The sequence below is a fragment of the Bombina bombina genome, chromosome 2, assembly GCF_027579735.1.
Source record: "Bombina bombina isolate aBomBom1 chromosome 2, aBomBom1.pri, whole genome shotgun sequence".
Lineage (NCBI taxonomy): Eukaryota > Metazoa > Chordata > Amphibia > Anura > Bombinatoridae > Bombina > Bombina bombina.
In genome coordinates, this window is record NC_069500.1 from 795,661,237 (window position 1) to 795,680,168 (window position 18,932).

Sequence of the window (18,932 nt, forward strand, 5' to 3'; positions counted from 1 at the left end):
CAGAATAGATGGCCAAAAGGAACAACACTTTCCAAGAAAGTAGTTTAATGTCCAAAGAATGCATAGGCTCAAACAGAGGAGCCTGTAACGCCTTCAAAAACAAATTAAGACTCCAAGGAGGAGAGATTGATTTAATGACAGGCTTGATATGGACCAAAGCCTGTACAAAAAAGTGAATATCAGGAAGCTTAGCAATGTTTCTGTGAAATAAAACAGAAAGCAGAGATTTGTCCCTTCAAGGAGCTTGCAGACAAACCTTTATCCAAACCATCCTGAAGAAACTGTAAAATTCTAGGAATTCTAAAAGAATGCCAGGAGAATTTATGAGAAGAATACCATGAAAAATTAGTCTTCCAAACTCGATAATAAATCTATGAGCCTGTAACATAGTATTAACCACTGAGTCAGAGAAACCTCTATGACTAAGCACTAAGTGTTCAATTTCCATACCTTCAAATTTAATGATTTGAGATCCTGATGGAAAAACTGACCTTGAGACAGAAGGTCTGGCCTTAAGAGAAGTGGCCAAGGTTGACAACTGGACATCCGAACAAGATCCACATACCAAAACCTGTGAGGCCATGCTTGAGCTACCAGCAACACAAACGATTGTTCCATGATGATTTTGGAGATCACCCTTGGAAGAAGAACTAGAGGCGGGAAAATATAAGCAGGTTGGTAACACCAAGGAACTGCTAACGCATCCACCGCTTCCGCCTGAGGATACCTGGACAGGTACCTGGGTAGTTTCTTGTTTAGATGGGAAGCCATCAGATCTATTTCTGGAAGACCCCACATCTGAACAATCTGAGAAAACACATCTGGATGGAGTGACCACTCCCCCGGATGTAAAGTCTGACGGCTGAGATAATCCGCTTCCAAATTGTCTATACCTAGGATATGAACCGCAGAAATTAGACAGGAACTGGATTCCGCTCAAGCAAGTATCTGAAATACTTCTTTCATAGCTTGGGGACTGTGAGTCCCACACTGATGATTGACATATGCCATAGTTGTGATATTGTCTGTATGAAAACAAATGAATGGTTCTCTCTTCAACAGAGGCCAAACCTGAAGAGCCCTGAAAATAGCACGGCGTTCTAAAATATTGATTAGTAACCTCGCCTCTTGAGATTTCCAAACCCCTTGTGCTGTCAGAGATCCCCCAGACAGCTCCCCAACCTGAAAGACTTGCATCTGTTGTGATCACAGTCCAGGTTGAACGAACAAACCTAAAAAGTTGACCATTGTCTGAGGAATCAAAGAACTTTTTGGTAAATTGATCCTCCAACCATGTCTTTGAAGAAACAACACTAGTTGATTCGAGTGAGATTCTGCAGAATGTAAAGACTGAGCTAGTACCAAGATATCGTCCAAATAAGGAAACACAGCAATACCCCGTTCTTTGATTACAGAGAGTAGGACACCAAGAACCTTTGAAAAGATTCTTGGAGCTGTCGCTAGGCCAAACGGAAGAGCGACAAATTGGTAATGCTTGTCTAGAAAAGAGAATCTCAGAAACTGAAAGTGATCTGGATGAATCGGAATATGAAGATATGCATCCTGTAAGTCTATTGTGGACATAGTCACCATTTTGAAAGTTGGCACTCTTACATAACCATTAAAAATTTTCAGATCCAGAACTGGCCTGAATGAATTTTCTCTCTTTGGGACAATGAATAGATTTGAATAAAACCAGAGACCCTGTTCCTGAAACGGAAAACAGAATTTATGTTTACCTGATAAATTTCTTTCTCCAACGGTGTGTCCGGTCCACGGCGTCATCCTTACTTGTGGGATATTCTCTTCCCCAACAGGAAATGGCAAAGAGCCCAGCAAAGCTGGTCACATGATCCCTCCTAGGCTCCGCCTACCCCAGTCATTCGACCGACGTTAAGGAGGAATAATAGCATAGGAGAAACCATATGGTACCGTGGTGACTGTAGTTAAAGAAAATAAATTATCAGACCTGATTAAAAAACCAGGGCGGGCCGTGGACCGGACACACCGTTGGAGAAAGAAATTTATCAGGTAAACATAAATTCTGTTTTCTCCAACATAGGTGTGTCCGGTCCACGGCGTCATCCTTACTTGTGGGAACCAATACCAAAGCTTTAGGACACGGATGAAGGGAGGGAGCAAATCAGGTCACCTAAATGGAAGGCACCACGGCTTGCAAAACCTTTCTCCCAAAAATAGCCTCAGAAGAAGCAAAAGTATCAAACTTGTAAAATTTGGTAAAAGTGTGCAGTGAAGACCAAGTCGCTGCCCTACATATCTGATCAACAGAAGCCTCGTTCTTGAAGGCCCATGTGGAAGCCACAGCCCTAGTGGAATGAGCTGTGATTCTTTCGGGAGGCTGCCGTCCGGCAGTCTCGTAAGCCAATCTGATGATGCTTTTAATCCAAAAAGAGAGAGAGGTAGAAGTTGCTTTTTGACCTCTCCTTTTACCTGAATAAACAACAAACAAGGAAGATGTTTGTCTAAAATCCTTTGTAGCATCTAAATAGAATTTTAGAGCGCGAACAACATCCAAATTGTGCAACAAGCGTTCCTTCTTTGAAACTGGTTTCGGACACAGAGAAGGTACGATAATCTCCTGGTTAATGTTTTTGTTAGAAACAACTTTTGGAAGAAAACCAGGTTTAGTACGTAAAACCACCTTATCTGCATGGAACACCAGATAAGGAGGAGAACACTGCAGAGCAGATAATTCTGAAACTCTTCTAGCAGAAGAAATTGCAACTAAAAACAAAACTTTCCAAGATAATAACTTAATATCAACGGAATGTAAGGGTTCAAACGGAACCCCCTGAAGAACTGAAAGAACTAAATTGAGACTCCAAGGAGGAGTCAAAGGTTTGTAAACAGGCTTGATTCTAACCAGAGCCTGAACAAAGGCTTGAACATCTGGCACAGCTGCCAGTTTTTTGTGAAGTAACACCGACAAGGCAGAAATCTGTCCCTTCAGGGAACTTGCCGATAATCCTTTTTCCAATCCTTCTTGAAGGAAGGATAGAATCCTAGGAATCTTAACCTTGTCCCAAGGGAATCCTTTAGATTCACACCAACAGATATATTTTTTCCAAATTTTGTGGTAAATCTTTCTAGTTACAGGCTTTCTGGCCTGAACAAGAGTATCGATAACAGAATCTGAGAAACCTCGCTTCGATAAAATCAAGCGTTCAATCTCCAAGCAGTCAGCTGGAGTGAAACCAGATTCGGATGTTCGAACGGACCCTGAACAAGAAGGTCTCGTCTCAAAGGTAGCTTCCAAGGTGGAGCCGATGACATATTCACCAGATCTGCATACCAAGTCCTGCGTGGCCACGCAGGAGCTATCAAGATCACCGACGCCCTCTCCTGATTGATCCTGGCTACCAGCCTGGGGATGAGAGGAAACGGCGGGAACACATAAGCTAGTTTGAAGGTCCAAGGTGCTACTAGTGCATCCACTAGAGCCGCCTTGGGATCCCTGGATCTGGACCCGTAGCAAGGAACTTTGAAGTTCTGACGAGAGGCCATCAGATCCATGTCTGGAATGCCCCACAGCTGAGTGACTTGGGCAAAGATTTCCGGATGGAGTTCCCACTCCCCCGGATGCAATGTCTGACGACTCAGAAAATCCGCTTCCCAATTTTCCACTCCCGGGATGTGGATAGCAGACAGGTGGCAGGAGTGAGACTCCGCCCATAGAATGATCTTGGTCACTTCTTCCATCGCTAGGGAACTCCTTGTTCCCCCCTGATGGTTGATGTACGCAACAGTCGTCATGTTGTCTGATTGAAACCGAATGAACTTGGTCCTCGCTAGCTGAGGCCAAGCCTTGAGAGCATTGAATATCGCTCTCAGTTCCAGAATATTTATCGGTAGAAGAGATTCTTCCCGAGACCAAAGACCCTGAGCTTTCAGGGATCCCCAGACCGCGCCCCAGCCCATCAGACTGGCGTCGGTCGTGACAATGACCCACTCTGGTCTGCGGAATGTCATCCCTCGTGACAGGTTGTCCAGGGACAGCCACCAACGGAGTGAGTCTCTGGTCCTCTGATTTACTTGTATCTTTGGAGACAAGTCTGTATAGTCCCCATTCCACTGACTGAGCATGCACAGTTGTAATGGTCTTAGATGAATGCGCGCAAAAGGAACTATGTCCATTGCCGCTACCATCAACCCGATCACTTCCATGCACTGAGCTACGGAAGGAAGAGGAACGGAATGAAGTATCCGACAAGAGTCCAGAAGCTTTGTCTTTCTGGCCTCTGTTAGAAAAATCCTCATTTCTGAGGAGTCTATAATTGTTCCCAAGAAGGGAACCCTTGTTGACGGGGATAGAGAACTCTTTTCCACGTTCACTTTCCAGCCGTGAGATCTGAGAAAGGCCAGGACGATGTCCGTGTGAGCCTTTGCTCGAGGGAGGGACGACGCTTGAATCAGAATGTCGTCCAGGTAAGGTACTACTGCAATGCCCCTTGGTCTTAGTACCGCTAGAAGGGACCCTAGTACCTTTGTGAAAATCCTTGGAGCAGTGGCTAATCCGAAAGGAAGCGCCACAAACTGGTAATGTTTGTCCAGGAATGCAAACCTTAGGAACCGATGATGTTCCTTGTGGATAGGAATATGTAGATACGCATCCTTTAAATCCACCGTGGTCATGAATTGACCTTCCTGGATGGAAGGAAGGATAGTTCGAATGGTTTCCATCTTGAACGATGGGACCTTGAGAAATTTGTTTAAGATCTTGAGATCTAAGATTGGTCTGAACGTTCCCTCTTTTTTGGGAACTATGAACAGATTGGAGTAGAACCCCATCCCTTGTTCTCTTAATGGAACAGGATGAATCACTCCCATTTTTAACAGGTCTTCTACACAATGTAAGAACGCCTGTCTTTTTATGTGGTCTGAAGACAACTGAGACCTGTGGAACCTCCCCCTTGGGGGAAGTCCCTTGAATTCCAGAAGATAACCCTGGGAGACTATTTCTAGCGCCCAAGGATCCAGAACATCTCTTGCCCAAGCCTGAGCGAAGAGAGAGAGTCTGCCCCCCACCAGATCCGGTCCCGGATCGGGGGCCAATATTTCATGCTGTCTTGGTAGCAGTGACAGGTTTCTTGGCCTGCTTTCCCTTGTTCCAGCCTTGCATTGGTCTCCAAGCTGGCTTGGCTTGAGAAGTATTACCCTCTTGCTTAGAGGACGTAGCACTTTGGGCTGGTCCGTTTTTACGAAAAGGACGAAAATTAGGTCTATTTTTTGCCTTGAAAGGCCTATCCTGAGGAAGGGCGTGGCCCTTACCCCCAGTGATATCAGAGATAATCTCTTTCAAGTCAGGGCCAAACAGCGTTTTCCCCTTGAAAGGAATGTTTAGTAACTTGTTCTTGGAAGACGCATCAGCCGACCAAGATTTCAACCAAAGCGCTCTGCGCGCCACAATAGCAAACCCAGAATTCTTAGCCGCTAACCTAGCCACTTGCAAAGTGGCGTCTAGAGTGAAAGAATTAGCCAATTTGAGAGCATTGATTCTGTCCATAATCTCCTCATAAGGAGGAGAATCACTATCGAGCACCTTAATCAGTTCATCAAACCAGAAATATGCAGCTGTAGTGACAGGGACAATGCATGAAATGGGTTGTAGAAGGTAACCCTGCTGAACAAACATCTTTTTAAGCAAACCTTCTAATTTTTTATCCATAGGATCTTTGAAAGCACAACTATCCTCTATGGGTATAGTGGTGCGTTTGTTTAAAGTAGAAACCGCTCCCTCGACCTTGGGGACTGACTGCCATAAGTCCTTTCTGGGGTCGACCATAGGAAACAATTTTTTAAATATGGGGGGAGGGACGAAAGGAATACCGGGCCTTTCCCATTCTTTATTAACAATGTCCGCCACCCGCTTGGGTATAGGAAAAGCTTCTGGGAGCCCCGGCACCTCTAGGAACTTGTCCATTTTACATAGTTTCTCTGGAATGACCAACTTTTCACAATCATCCAGAGTGGATAATACCTCCTTAAGCAAAATGCGGAGATGTTCCAACTTAAATTTAAATGTAATCACATCAGATTCAGCCTGATGAGAAATGTTCCCTGAATCAGTAATTTCTCCCTCAGACAAAACCTCCCTGGCCCCCTCAAACTGGATTAGGGGCCCTTCAGAGATATTAATATCAGCGTCGTCATGCTCTTCAGTAACTAAAACAGAGCAGCCACGCTTACGCTGACAAGGGTTCATTTTGGCTAAAATGTTTTTGACAGAATTATCCATTACAGCCGTTAATTGTTGCATAGTAAGGAGTATTGGCGCGCTAGATGTACTAGGGGCCTCCTGAGTGGGCAAGACTCGTGTAGACGAAGGAGGGAATGATGCAGTACCATGCTTACTCCCCTCACTTGAGGAATCATTTTGGGCATCATTGTCATTATCACATAAATCACATTTATTTAAATGAATAGGAATTCTGGCTTCCCCACATTCAGAACACAGTCTATCTGGTAGTTCAGACATGTTAAACAGGCATAAACTTGATAAGAAAGTACAAAAAACGTTTTAAATTTTAAACTGAACACACTTTGTTACTGCAATTGCGAAAAAACATGAAGGAATTGTTCAAAAATCACCAAATTTTCACCACAGTGTCTTAAAGCCTTAAAAATATTGCACACCAAATTTGGAAGCTTTAACCCTTAAAATAACGGAACCGGAGCCGTTATAAGCTTTAACCCCTTTACAGTCCCTGGTATCTGCTTTGCTGAGACCCAACCAAGCCCAAAGGGGAATACGATACCAAATGACGCCTTCAGAAAGTCTTTTCTAAGTATCAGAGCTCCTCTCACATGCGACTGCATGCCATGCCTCTCAAAAACAAGTGCGCCACACCGGCGCGAAAATGAGACTCTGCTTATGCTTTGGGAAAGCCCCTAAGAAATAAGGTGTCTAATACAGTGCCTGCCGATATTATTATATCAAAATACCCAGATAAAATGATTCCTCAAGGCTAAATATGTGCTAATAATGAATCGATTTAGCCCAGAAAAGTCTACAGTCTAAATAAGCCCTTGTAAAGCCCTTATTTACGATCGTAATAAATATGGCTTACCGGATCCCATAGGGAAAATGACAGCTTCCAGCATTACATCGTCTTGTTAGAATGTGTCATACCTCAAGCAGCAAGAGACTGCACACTGTTCCCCCAACTGAAGTTAATTGCTCTCAACAGTCCTGTGTGGAACAGCCATGGATTTTAGTTACGGTTGCTAAAATCATTTTCCTCATACAAACAGAAATCTTCATCTCTTTTCTGTTTCTGAGTAAATAGTACATACCAGCACTATTTCAAAATAACAAACTCTTGATTGAATAATAAAAAACTACAGTTAAACACTAAAAAACTCTAAGCCATCTCCGTGGAGATGTTGCCTGTACAACGGCAAAGAGAATGACTGGGGTAGGCGGAGCCTAGGAGGGATCATGTGACCAGCTTTGCTGGGCTCTTTGCCATTTCCTGTTGGGGAAGAGAATATCCCACAAGTAAGGATGACGCCGTGGACCGGACACACCTATGTTGGAGAAATGGTATGATTACCCCTGAAAGCTCCAGGTCTGAAACACATTTCAGAAAAGTCTGAGCCTTTACTGGATTTGCTGTGATGCGTGAGAGAAAAAAAATCTTCTCACAGGAGGTCTTACTCTGAATCCTATTCTGTACCCTTGAGAGACAATACTGTGAATCTGCCCAAATGTTTTGGAAGAATCCTAATCTGTCTCTACCAGCTGAGCTGGAATGAGAGCCGCCCCTTCATGCAGACTTGGGGGCTGGCTTTGGTTTCTTAAACGGTTTGGATTTACTCCAACTTGAAGGTTTCCAATTGGAACCAGATTCTTTGGGGGAAGGATTAGGTTTCTGTTCCTTATTTTGTCGAAAGGAACGAAAACGGTTAGAAGCTTTAGATTTACCGTTAGGTCTTTTATCCTGAGGCAAAAAAAAACTCCCTTCCCCCCAGTGACAGTTGAAATAATCGAATTCAACTGAGAACCAAATAAATGATTACCTTGGAAAGAAAGAGATAGTAATCCAGACTTAGATACCATGTCACCATTCCAATATTTGAGCCACAAAGCTCTTCTAGCTAAAATAGCTAAAGACATAGATTTAACATCAATTTTGATGATATCAAAAATGGCATCACAGATAAAATGATTACCATGTTGAAGCAAGCAAACAATGCTAGACAAATCAGGATCCATTTCCTGTTGCGCTAAACTTTCCAACCAAAAAGTTGATGCTTTCCTTAGATAAGATTCAAGTTTCCTATCTAAAGGGTCTTTAAAAGAAATATTATCTTCCATAGGAATAGTAGTACATTTAGCAAGAGCAGAAATGGCCCCATCAACTTTGGGGATCTTTTCCCAAAACTCCAATCTAACTGCTGGCAAAGGATACAATTTTTTAAACCTTGAAGAAGGAATAAAAGTGCTACCAGGCCTATTCCATTCTTTAGAAATCATATCAGAAAAAGCATCAGGAACTGAAAAAACCTCTGGAGTAACCACAGGAGGTTTATAAACAAAATTTAAAGGTTTACTAGTTTTAATATCAAGAGGATTAGTTTCCTCAAAATCCAATGTAATCAACACTTCTTTTAACAAGGAACGAATATACTACATTTTAAATAAATAAGTAGATTTGTCAGTGTCAATATCTGAGAAAGGATCTTCTGAATCGGATAGATCCTCATCAGATTAGGATAATTCAGTATGTTGTCTGTCATTTGAAATTTCATCAACTTTATGAGAAGTTTTAAAAGACCTTTTACATTTATTAGAAGGCGGGATGGCAGACAAAGCCTTTTGAATCGCATCAGCAATAAAATCTTTTATATTCACAGGTATATCATGTGAATTAAATGTTGAAGGAACATGCATTGTACTATTACTGATGGACACCTCTGCATGTAAAAATATCATGACAACTATTACATACCACAGCTGGAGATATAATCTCCACAAATTTACATCAGATGTATTTAGCTTTGGAAGAACCGTTATCAGGCAGCAGAATTCCAACAATGGTTTCTGAAACAGGATCAAATTGAGACATCTTGCAAATGTAAGAGAAAAAAAACAAAGCAAAATGATCAATTTCCTTATATGGCAGTCTCAGGAATGGGAAAAAAATGCAAACAGCATAGCCCTCTGACATTGAAAAAAGGCAAAGCGAAATTTAATGAAAAAAAAAAAAAAAAAAAAGACTATACCCCAGGTAAGAAAAATATTTTCCAAAATGTTTTTTCCCCAAATATGAAACCGACCTGACCCATGGCAAATCAATACATATATTTAGAACTTTATATTAATGCATAAAGTGCCAAACCATAGCTGAGAGTGTCTTAAGTAATGAAAACATACTTACCGAAAGACACCCATCCACATATAGCAGATAACCGTTTCAGTACTGGTTTGGCTATCAGTAGAGGTAATGGAATATGAGAGTATATCGTCGATCTGAATAAGGGAGGTAGGAGATGAATCTCTATGACCGATAACAGAGAACCTATGAAATAGATCTCCCGTGAGGAAAACCATTGCATTCAATAGGTGATACTCCCTTCACATCCCCTTGACATTCACTGTACTCAGAGGAATCGGGCTTCAAAATGCTGAAAAGCGCATATCAACGTAGAAATCTTAGCACAAACTTACTTCACCACCTCCATAGGAGGCAAAGTTTGTAAAACAGAATTGTGGGTGTGGTGAGGGGTGTATTTATAGGCATTTTAATGTTTGGGAAACATTGCCCCTCCTAGGAGGATTGTATATCCCATACGTCACTAGCTCATGGACTCTTGCCAATTACATGAAAGAAATTGATCCTCCAACCATGTTGGTGTGAGAGCTTGAACCAAGATATTGTCCAGGTAAGTAAACACTGCAATAACGTGACATCTGATCAAACAATAGGGCACTCAGAACCATTGTGAAAATTCTTGGAGCTGTAGCAAGACCAAATTGTAGAACAAACTGAAAATGCCAGTCTAGAAAGGCAAACCTCAAACTGGAAATGTTCCCTGTGGATTGGAACATGAAGATAAGCATCCTTTAAATCTATTGTGGACAAACTGCCCTGTTGAACAAAAAGGCAAAAATAGTCTGAATAGTTTCATTTTAAAAGAAGAAATTACAAACTTGTTCAGACCTTTTAGATCCAGGACTGGTCTGAAAAGTACCTTCCTTCTTTGAAACAATGAAGATATATGAATAAAATCCCATCCCCTGTTCTTGCAAAGAAACTGGCACAAAACGGACTGAAAGTAGGCTTGTTCCTTCAAAGGTTTTACTTGAAACATTGGACAGAAAAAACACTCTGGGAAAGCCTTGTTCTGAATCCTATTCGATAACCCTGGAAAACTATATTCAGAAACCAGGGATCTGGAACAGACTGGAACCAGTCCTCCTGAAAAAAGGCTAAACCAGCCCCCCTACCAGAAACTTCATGCAGTTTTGGTAGTAGGGATACATTTCTTAGAATGCTTTGACTTGTTAAGAGTTAGCACTAGATCCCCAGACTGGTGCAGAGGTGCATTGCTTTTGAGCAGAGGAATCAACTTTTTGTTCCTTATTCTGACCAAAGAAACTAAAATGATTGGAAGTTTTAAGTCTTCCCTTGGGCTTTTTGAGGAAGAAATCCCCTTTACCTCCAGGAACAGTAGATATAACAGAATCTAAATATCGGAAGGAAACAATTTCTTTCCCTTAAAAGAAAGATAAAAGTCTGGATTTAAAAAACATGTCAGGAGACCAAAATTTAAGCTATAAGGCTCTTCTAGGAAGGACTGCCAAAGACATGCTTTTGATATTGATTTTCATAATATCAAATACAGCAACACAAATAAAGGAATTGGCACTTTTGAGTAAATCAAAAAGATCTAGGGTATAAGTGATAAGTTCTGAAAGACTAGATAACCAATAAGATGAGACAGCAGCCACATCAGCAAAAGAAATAGCTGGCCTAAGCAAATAACCACCTTGCAAAAATGCCCTTCTATGAAAGGACTCTAATATCCTATCTAAAGGGTCTTTAAAAGAAATAGTGTCTTCCAAAGAGATAGTAGTACACTTAGCCAGAGTGGAAATAGCCCCATCAACCTTAGGAACAGTTTCCCACAATTCAACATTGGCAGCAGGTAAAGGGTATAACTTCTTAAACCTTGCATAAGGATTAAAGGAATTACCCGTCTTAGACCATTGCCTATAAACCATATCAGACAGCCTCCGGGACAGGAAACCCCTCAGGGAGCTTAGCAACAGTTTAAAAACTGAATATAAACTATTAAAAAGTCTTATACTAAGAAACCTTAGAATCTTTAATTCCTAAAGTAAGTAAAAGCTCTTTCAAAAGAGAACGAATATGAGGACGTATTAGCTTCAAAATCACCTTCTGAAGAAACATTATCCCTGGCTTCAGGGGACATGGTACTAGTAGAAGGTAACATTTAAATGGACCTTTTACGCTTACTTGAAAGGGGGAGAGCAGCCAGCTCCTCAAATAGATTTGATGAGATTTTTCACTCCTGGTGATATATATGCAGTACTCTCCTTTAAATGACAAAAGGAGCAGTAATTCCATAGAATCTGGAGTAGAGGTGGTGGGGGGATGGAGTTAAGTAATGACAGATGTAGTCCCTTTATTTGTATTTGAATACATATATTTGGTATATATATATATGTTGTTATAATGAATATTGTTAACTGGGATCAGTATCTGTTGTGGGATCTCAGAGAACAGAACTAAACAACTAGAAAAACTAATTGTATGAGGAATACAATAGAATTCACAGCAGAGATTGCCACAGATTGTTTATCATATAAACTCCAAATAATGGATTCAGATAGATTTTATATTATATTTTTTTAAAAAGTTCCATAACATTCATACCTTATAATCTTTATTAAAGCAACTAGGAACCAACATTCACACAGTGGTAGCGGTTAGAAAATTAAAAACACTTAAACCCAATCATGCATGTTAATTGTATATAGATATATAGGTCAACATGGGCGTACTTAGAATTTGATAAAAAAAAGCTAAGCCCTTACAATCCGAGGGCTGTATTAACTTTTAACTATTAGTCTAAAGTAGGCACCATGATTGACCCGTTTTTAGCAAAAGAATTTCTATAGTTTATGCACAAGGGTAAGCAGTTAAAAGCGGCAGACAGGAGAGACAAAGCTACTCCTGCTGGACCCCTGAGTGCTCAGGCAGAATGCTATTTAGCTGAGAGCTGATGTTTCCACGACTTAGCAAACAGCCATGCACGCCAATTAAATAGCATTCTGCCGTGGGCTGACTGAGCAGCTCAGTGCGGCGAAACCCTTCCAACAAATAAAGGAGCTTTATTTGTTTCAATTGTAAATCCTAGCATTCCCCTTTATTTGTTTAAATTGTAAATCCTAGTGTTTCACAAACGCTAGGATTTACAATCACTTTAATTATGCAATTCTACTGCATTGAATCGTCCTTTAATATTGGTAGGAAGGTGTTAAGGGGACTCTGCTTCGAAGGTAGATTTAGGGACAGAATCAGACTCAATTACAGCATTGAGCAAAGCAAACTATTATATCCCCTTTAAAAAAAAAAAGAAAAAAAAAGGAGCACGAGAGAAAGATATTAAAGCTAGAGTGTCTAAATGACAAAATAATGATACTCAACAACAGACCCTCATCTATGAGCAAACAACCAGAAGACCGTCAAACCAGTACTGAAACAAATCAGCAGAGGTTATGGAGAAGAAGTATATTGTCGATCCAGAGGGCGCGGCAAAAAAAAAAAAAAAAGTCCCTGCGACCAATTATGGAGGATCTGTGACAGAATTCCCATGAGCCGAATAAAGAGCCACAAACCATTCCCCATATAGGTCCCTCTGACAAGCACTGTACTCTCAGGGGAATCCGGGCCTCAGACTGAGAACATCTTTCTGAAGAATCAAATGTACATTTTCATTTTTCAATCATCTCCAGCAGAGACAAAGTAAAGATGGGAGGTACCTGTGAGGTGGGAGGGGTTTTATAGAGGTCTTGGGGTTTGGGAATCTTTGCCTCCTCCTAGTGGTAGGGAAGAGTAATTCCCAGGAGTAATGGATTGTGGACTCTCACAACCTGTATGAAAGAAATACTATCTAAAATTGAAATATTGTGTATTTCAAATTTGACCAATGTCTTTAAAAGATAATTTTAATTAGCCGTTACAAAGTTTCAGTGGGGTAAATTGTTTCAAATATTCAGTTAAAATGTAAGCTATACGGAATTCTATAAGTGAAACTATGCAATATACCATAAGAAGTTCCCTTTCAGCAGTTCTCTTCAGAGCACGGTAACGTTTCTCATCAGCTGAGGACAACTCTCCAGTTTCATCTTTCAGCTGTTGCAACTTCTGAAGCTCAGGCATACTTCAATATGTGGGGGGGAAAAAAAACCTCATTAAGAAGTCCATTTTAAATTAATCAAACTTGCATGGTTCTGATTTCTTTTCACACGAAAACCAAGCCATATATTTTAGTGACCTTTTTACATTCATGAAGCAGCATTTTTTCAGGAGATAAATTTGCATGCATGAGCAGTTCTAAGCAAGGCATAACCTACCTTTCCATATTTCGAATCTGATTATGCAAAGCCAAAAAGGAGACTGGAGAGTCTATAGCTTCACGGCTCTTAGCACAAAGACGAACAACCTTGAGTCCAGTCTGGTGGATCTTTTCAGTTAGCTGGTCCACAGCAATATTACTTGGAGCACAAACTAAGACAGGGCTAAAAATAAAAAAGCAGGAGGTAAACACAAAAATGCATTAAGTACACAATACCTAGCAAGTTAGCATTAAATATCAAGTACATTTTAACAAAAAAACTCCATGTCAAACTTGAATTTTGCAACTGTTTGGTGTGGAGGGTGTAAGCAGGTTTATCTTGTGTTTTTTTATTTATTTATCTTTAATGAGGATATAATAAAAATACAAAATAACAATTTCAAAATTAGTTGCAAATTACAAATATCAGAAAATCAATAATTAAAAAAAAAATACTTATCAATTTTATCAGTAACAATTGTTGAATCAGAAAAAATATCTAGTTCAAATTATTGATTTATATTTTTTATTGGCAAAAATAAAAATAAAAAACAGCACAAAAAAATAAATAAAATTTTTTTTGACTAATTAAAATACAAATTTTCTCAACCATTTTATAAGTTTTCACGAAGGTACAGCTAGAGATAGGTATATCTGATAAATCTTAAAATATCAAATTAGCTTTTTATTGGAATTAGTAACTGCAACATCAAATTCAAAGCATTTGGCTTTGCAATGTATTTTAAACTTGCTTTTAAAGCCATTCAATCATTTAAACTGGAAAGCAACACTATGTATTCATTTACTCACCCATTTCCTTGTCTAGCCAGATGATACACAATAGTAGCAGATGTCACCGTTTTTCCAGTACCCGGAGGTCCTTGAATAAGACTGAGAGGGCGTTGTAGAACAGTCTTCACTGCATAGACCTAAAAGAGAAATAAGGTATCCTTAAAATTGATCAGGAATTAAATAAATAATTTTCACATTTACATTGATAGAACACTGATTTATTAATAAGAAAGGGACAGCCAATAAGCTACTGAGAAGCAAACGTACTCACTTGTTCCCATCTACTCTAATACAACATGCTCAGTTATTTTAAACATGGTGTGTGGGTGTAGTGGGTTTATTCTCATGGTTAAGTGTGAAAGAACATAAAGCAACAAATCATATACAAAGTCAGTAATGAGAGCATGCTTAACCATAACTATACTTCAAATATTTGCTTCCACTCGAATGCTACTTAAAAATCAGCAAGTAGAATTTCCCTAATGCGCCCATGCATCCCAGTAGCTGTAACTTAAATAGCAATCTAAACAATGTATTTATAGAATGCGGCCGACTAAAAATAATTCTGATTTCAGAGTATATGAATTGGCGATTTTACATGACTGACCCTCTACTTTCAAAGCACAACCTCACAATACTTGTTTACTCCATGATGGTTAAACTGATAACAGTGTGGACTTATTTGTTCCTACAAGACCACTTTTCAGGCATTTTGAACAGAGTGGATTTGATTTAAATCAATTAAAATCACAATTAAATCACTAAATCATTAGCACTTTGTCTAATCTAAAACAGATTTAAATAGAGACTCATTCTTGCTGGTTTTAAATCCAATCAGATAAATACTTATTTTTTAGAATAATTTTAGTTTTAGACAATTACTGATTTGGTTACATAGCATCAGAAATACATAGATAAATTATGAAATTACTACAAGCTGAACTACCTTCAATTTAAAAAAAGTTAATTGTTCATATTTGGCAAACTTTTATGCTGTACTTTATTGGAAGGAGAAAAGGAATCCTTACCTTAACAGCAACAATTTAAATAGTTTAACTAAAACAATATTACACGTTTCACTTTTATTTTTTACTGCTCGCCCCTCCTGCTTACTTAGCTCCTTGTGCAGACATATTCCTCTCCAAATCTTATATCCCTTGAAACATAGCACTTAAATCATTACATACATTATAATTGCATTATTTAATACATAATAGAAAGACAATGAAATAGCACTAACTTTGAATTTCATATGAGTAGATTTGTTTCTGGCAAATTCCAAAGTTAATTCCATTTTCCCTTCCCCTGTAGCATGTGCCAGCCATCAGCCAAATCACAAAATGTGTATATGCACATGCTCAGTAGTAGCTGGGGCCTCAACATGTGAATATAAAAAGAGTGTGCACGTTTTGATAATAGAAGTAAACTGGTACTATTTAAAAAAATAAAATAAAAAAATAAATAAAAAATTGCATGCTCCATCTTAAAGGCACATTGTACACTAGATTTTACTTTGCATATATGTTTTGTAGAGTATCCATTTATATAGCCCATCTGGGAATGTTTTTGTAAAAATGTATAGGTTTTGCTTATTTTTTTTTAAATAACATTGTGCTGATTTTCAGATTTCCTAACCAAGCCCCACAGTGTCAGATGTATACACGCGTTTACAGACTACTACTGGCTCCTGTTTGCCATCTTCTCATATGCAGGGAATTGGGGGGAGGGTCTGCTCTTGTTTCCAGCCCCTTTCACTGGGTGTCTCAGTCAACCTATTCAACAGTGCTAAACTGGGAGCTTCTAAGTACAGTGCCTTCCAAAAGTATTCACCCTTTGGCCTTTACCCTATATTGTTGCATTACAACCTGAAATTAAAATGGCTTTTCATTTGGATTTCATGTAATGGACATACAAATTATAGTCCAAAAAAAAAAAAAAAAAAAGAGGAAAAAACAAAAGTGTGTGTGAATATGTATTCACCCCCTATGCTATGAAGACCCTAAATAAGATCTGGTGCAACCAATTACCTTCAGAAGTCAAATATTTAGTTAAAGTCCACCTGTTCGCAATTTAAGTGTCACATGATCTTAGTATATATACACCGGTTCTGAAAGGCCCCAGTCAGCAACACCACAGAGCAAGGGACACCACCAAGCAAGTAGCACCATAAAAAGCAAAGAGCTCTCCAAACAGGTCATCAGGAAGAAAGTTGTGGAGAAGTACAGATCAGGGTTGGGTTATTAAAAAAATATCCTAAACTTTACATCCCACGGAGCACCATCACATATATTATTAAAAAATGGAAAGAATGACAGCACAACAAACCTGCCAAGAGAGGGCCGCCCACCAAAACTCAAGGACCAGGTAAGGATGGCATTTTATCAGAGAGGCAGCAAAGCTGTTAAAGATCACCTCCCTTCTATCCAACCGCCAGTCATTCGACCGAAGTAAAGGAGAGAAAAGAAGCAACAAGGTGCAGAGGTGCCTGAGGTTTATAACATAACAAAAAAACATAATTTATGTAAGAACTTACCTGATAAATTCATTTTTCATATTAGCAAGAGTCCATGAGCTAGTGACGTATGGGATATACATTCCTACCAGGAGGGGCAAAGTTTCCCAAACCTCAAAATGCCTATAAATACACCCCTCACCACACCCACAATTCAGTTTAACGAATAGCCAAGAAGTGGGGTGATAAAAAAGTGCGAAAGCATAAAAAATAAGGAATTGGAATAATTGTGCTTTATACAAAATCATAACCACCACAAAAAAAAGGGCGGGCCTCATGGACTCTTGCTAATATGAAAGAAATGAATTTATCAGGTAAGTTCTTACATAAATTATGTTTTCTTTCATGTAATTAGCAAGAGTCCATGAGCTAGTGACGTATGGGATAATGACTACCCAAGATGTGGATCTTTCCACACAAGAGTCACTAGAGAGGGAGGGATAAAATAAAGACAGCCAATTCCTGCTGAAAATAATCCACACCCAAAATAAAGTTTAACGAAAAACATAAGCAGAAGATTCAAACTGAAACCGCTGCCTGAAGTACTTTTCTACCAAAAACTGCTTCAGAAGAAGAAAATACATCAAAATGGTAGAATTTAGTAAAAGTATGCAAAGAGGACCAAGTTGCTGCTTTGCAAATCTGGTCAACCGAAGCTTCATTCCTAAACGCCCAGGAAGTAGAAACTGACCTAGTAGAATGAGCTGTAATTCTCTGAGGCGGAGTTTTACCCGACTCAACATAGGCAAGATGAATTAAAGATTTCAACCAAGATGCCAAAGAAATGGCAGAAGCTTTCTGGCCTTTTCTAGAACCGGAAAAGATAACAAATAGACTAGAAGTCTTACGGAAAGATTTCGTAGCTTCAACATAATATTTCAAAGCTCTAACAACATCCAAAGAATGCAACGATTTCTCCTTAGAATTCTTAGGATTAGGACATAATGAAGGAACCACAATTTCTCTACTAATGTTGTTGGAATTCACAACTTTAGGTAAAAATTCAAAAGAAGTTCACAACACCGCCTTATCCTGATGAAAAATCAGAAAAGGAGACTCACAAGAAAGAGCAGATAATTCAGAAACTCTTCTGGCAGAAGAGATGGCCAAAAGGAACAAAACTTTCCAAGTAAGTAATTTAATGTCCAATGAATGCATAGGTTCAAACGGAGGAGCTTGAAGAGCTCCCAGAACCAAATTCAAACTCCAAGGAGGAGAAATTGACTTAATGACAGGTTTTATACGAACCAAAGCTTGTACAAAACAATGAATATCAGGAAGAATAGCAATCTTTCTGTGAAAAAGAACAGAAAGAGCAGAGATTTGTCCTTTCAAAGAACTTGCGGACAAACCCTTATCTAAACCATCCTGAAGAAACTGTAAAATTCTCGGTATTCTAAAAGAATGCCAAGAAAAATGATGAGAAAGACACCAAGAAATATAAGTCTTCCAGATTCTATAATATATCTCTCGAGATACAGATTTACGAGCCTGTAACATAGTATTAATCACAGAGTCAGAGAAACCTCTTTGACCAAGAATCAAGCGTTCAATCTCCATACCTTTAAATTTAAGGATTTCAGATCCTGATGGAAAAAAGGACCTTGTGACAGAAGGTCTGGTCTTAACGGAAGAGTCCACGGTTGGCAAGAGGCCATCCGGACAAGATCCGCATACCAAAACCTGTGAGGCCATGCCGGAGCTACCAGCAGAACAAACGAGCATTCCTTCAGAATCTTGGAGATTACTCTTGGAAGAAGAACTAGAGGCGGAAAGATATAGGCAGGATGATACTTCCAAGGAAGTGATAATGCATCCACTGCCTCCGCCTGAGGATCCCGGGATCTGGACAGATACCTGGGAAGTTTCTTGTTTAGATGGGACGCCATCAGATCTATTTCTGGAAGTTCCCACATTTGAACAATCTGAAGAAATACCTCTGGATGAAGAGACCATTCGCCCGGATGCAACGTTTGGCGACTGAGATAATCCGCTTCCCAATTGTCTATACCTGGGATAT

The 18,932-nt window shown here is 39.5% G+C and overlaps 1 protein-coding gene across 1 annotated transcript in view; it reads right to left on the minus strand.

Annotated features, from left to right (window-relative positions):
- Window positions 1-18,932, minus strand: part of UPF1 (UPF1 RNA helicase and ATPase) — a 526,107-nt gene that overhangs the window by 261,644 nt on the left and 245,531 nt on the right. The window contains 3 exon segments of the mRNA XM_053700065.1: window positions 13,320-13,434; window positions 13,628-13,792; window positions 14,419-14,537. Of these exon segments, the coding sequence (XP_053556040.1) occupies window positions 13,320-13,434; window positions 13,628-13,792; window positions 14,419-14,537 (399 nt within the window).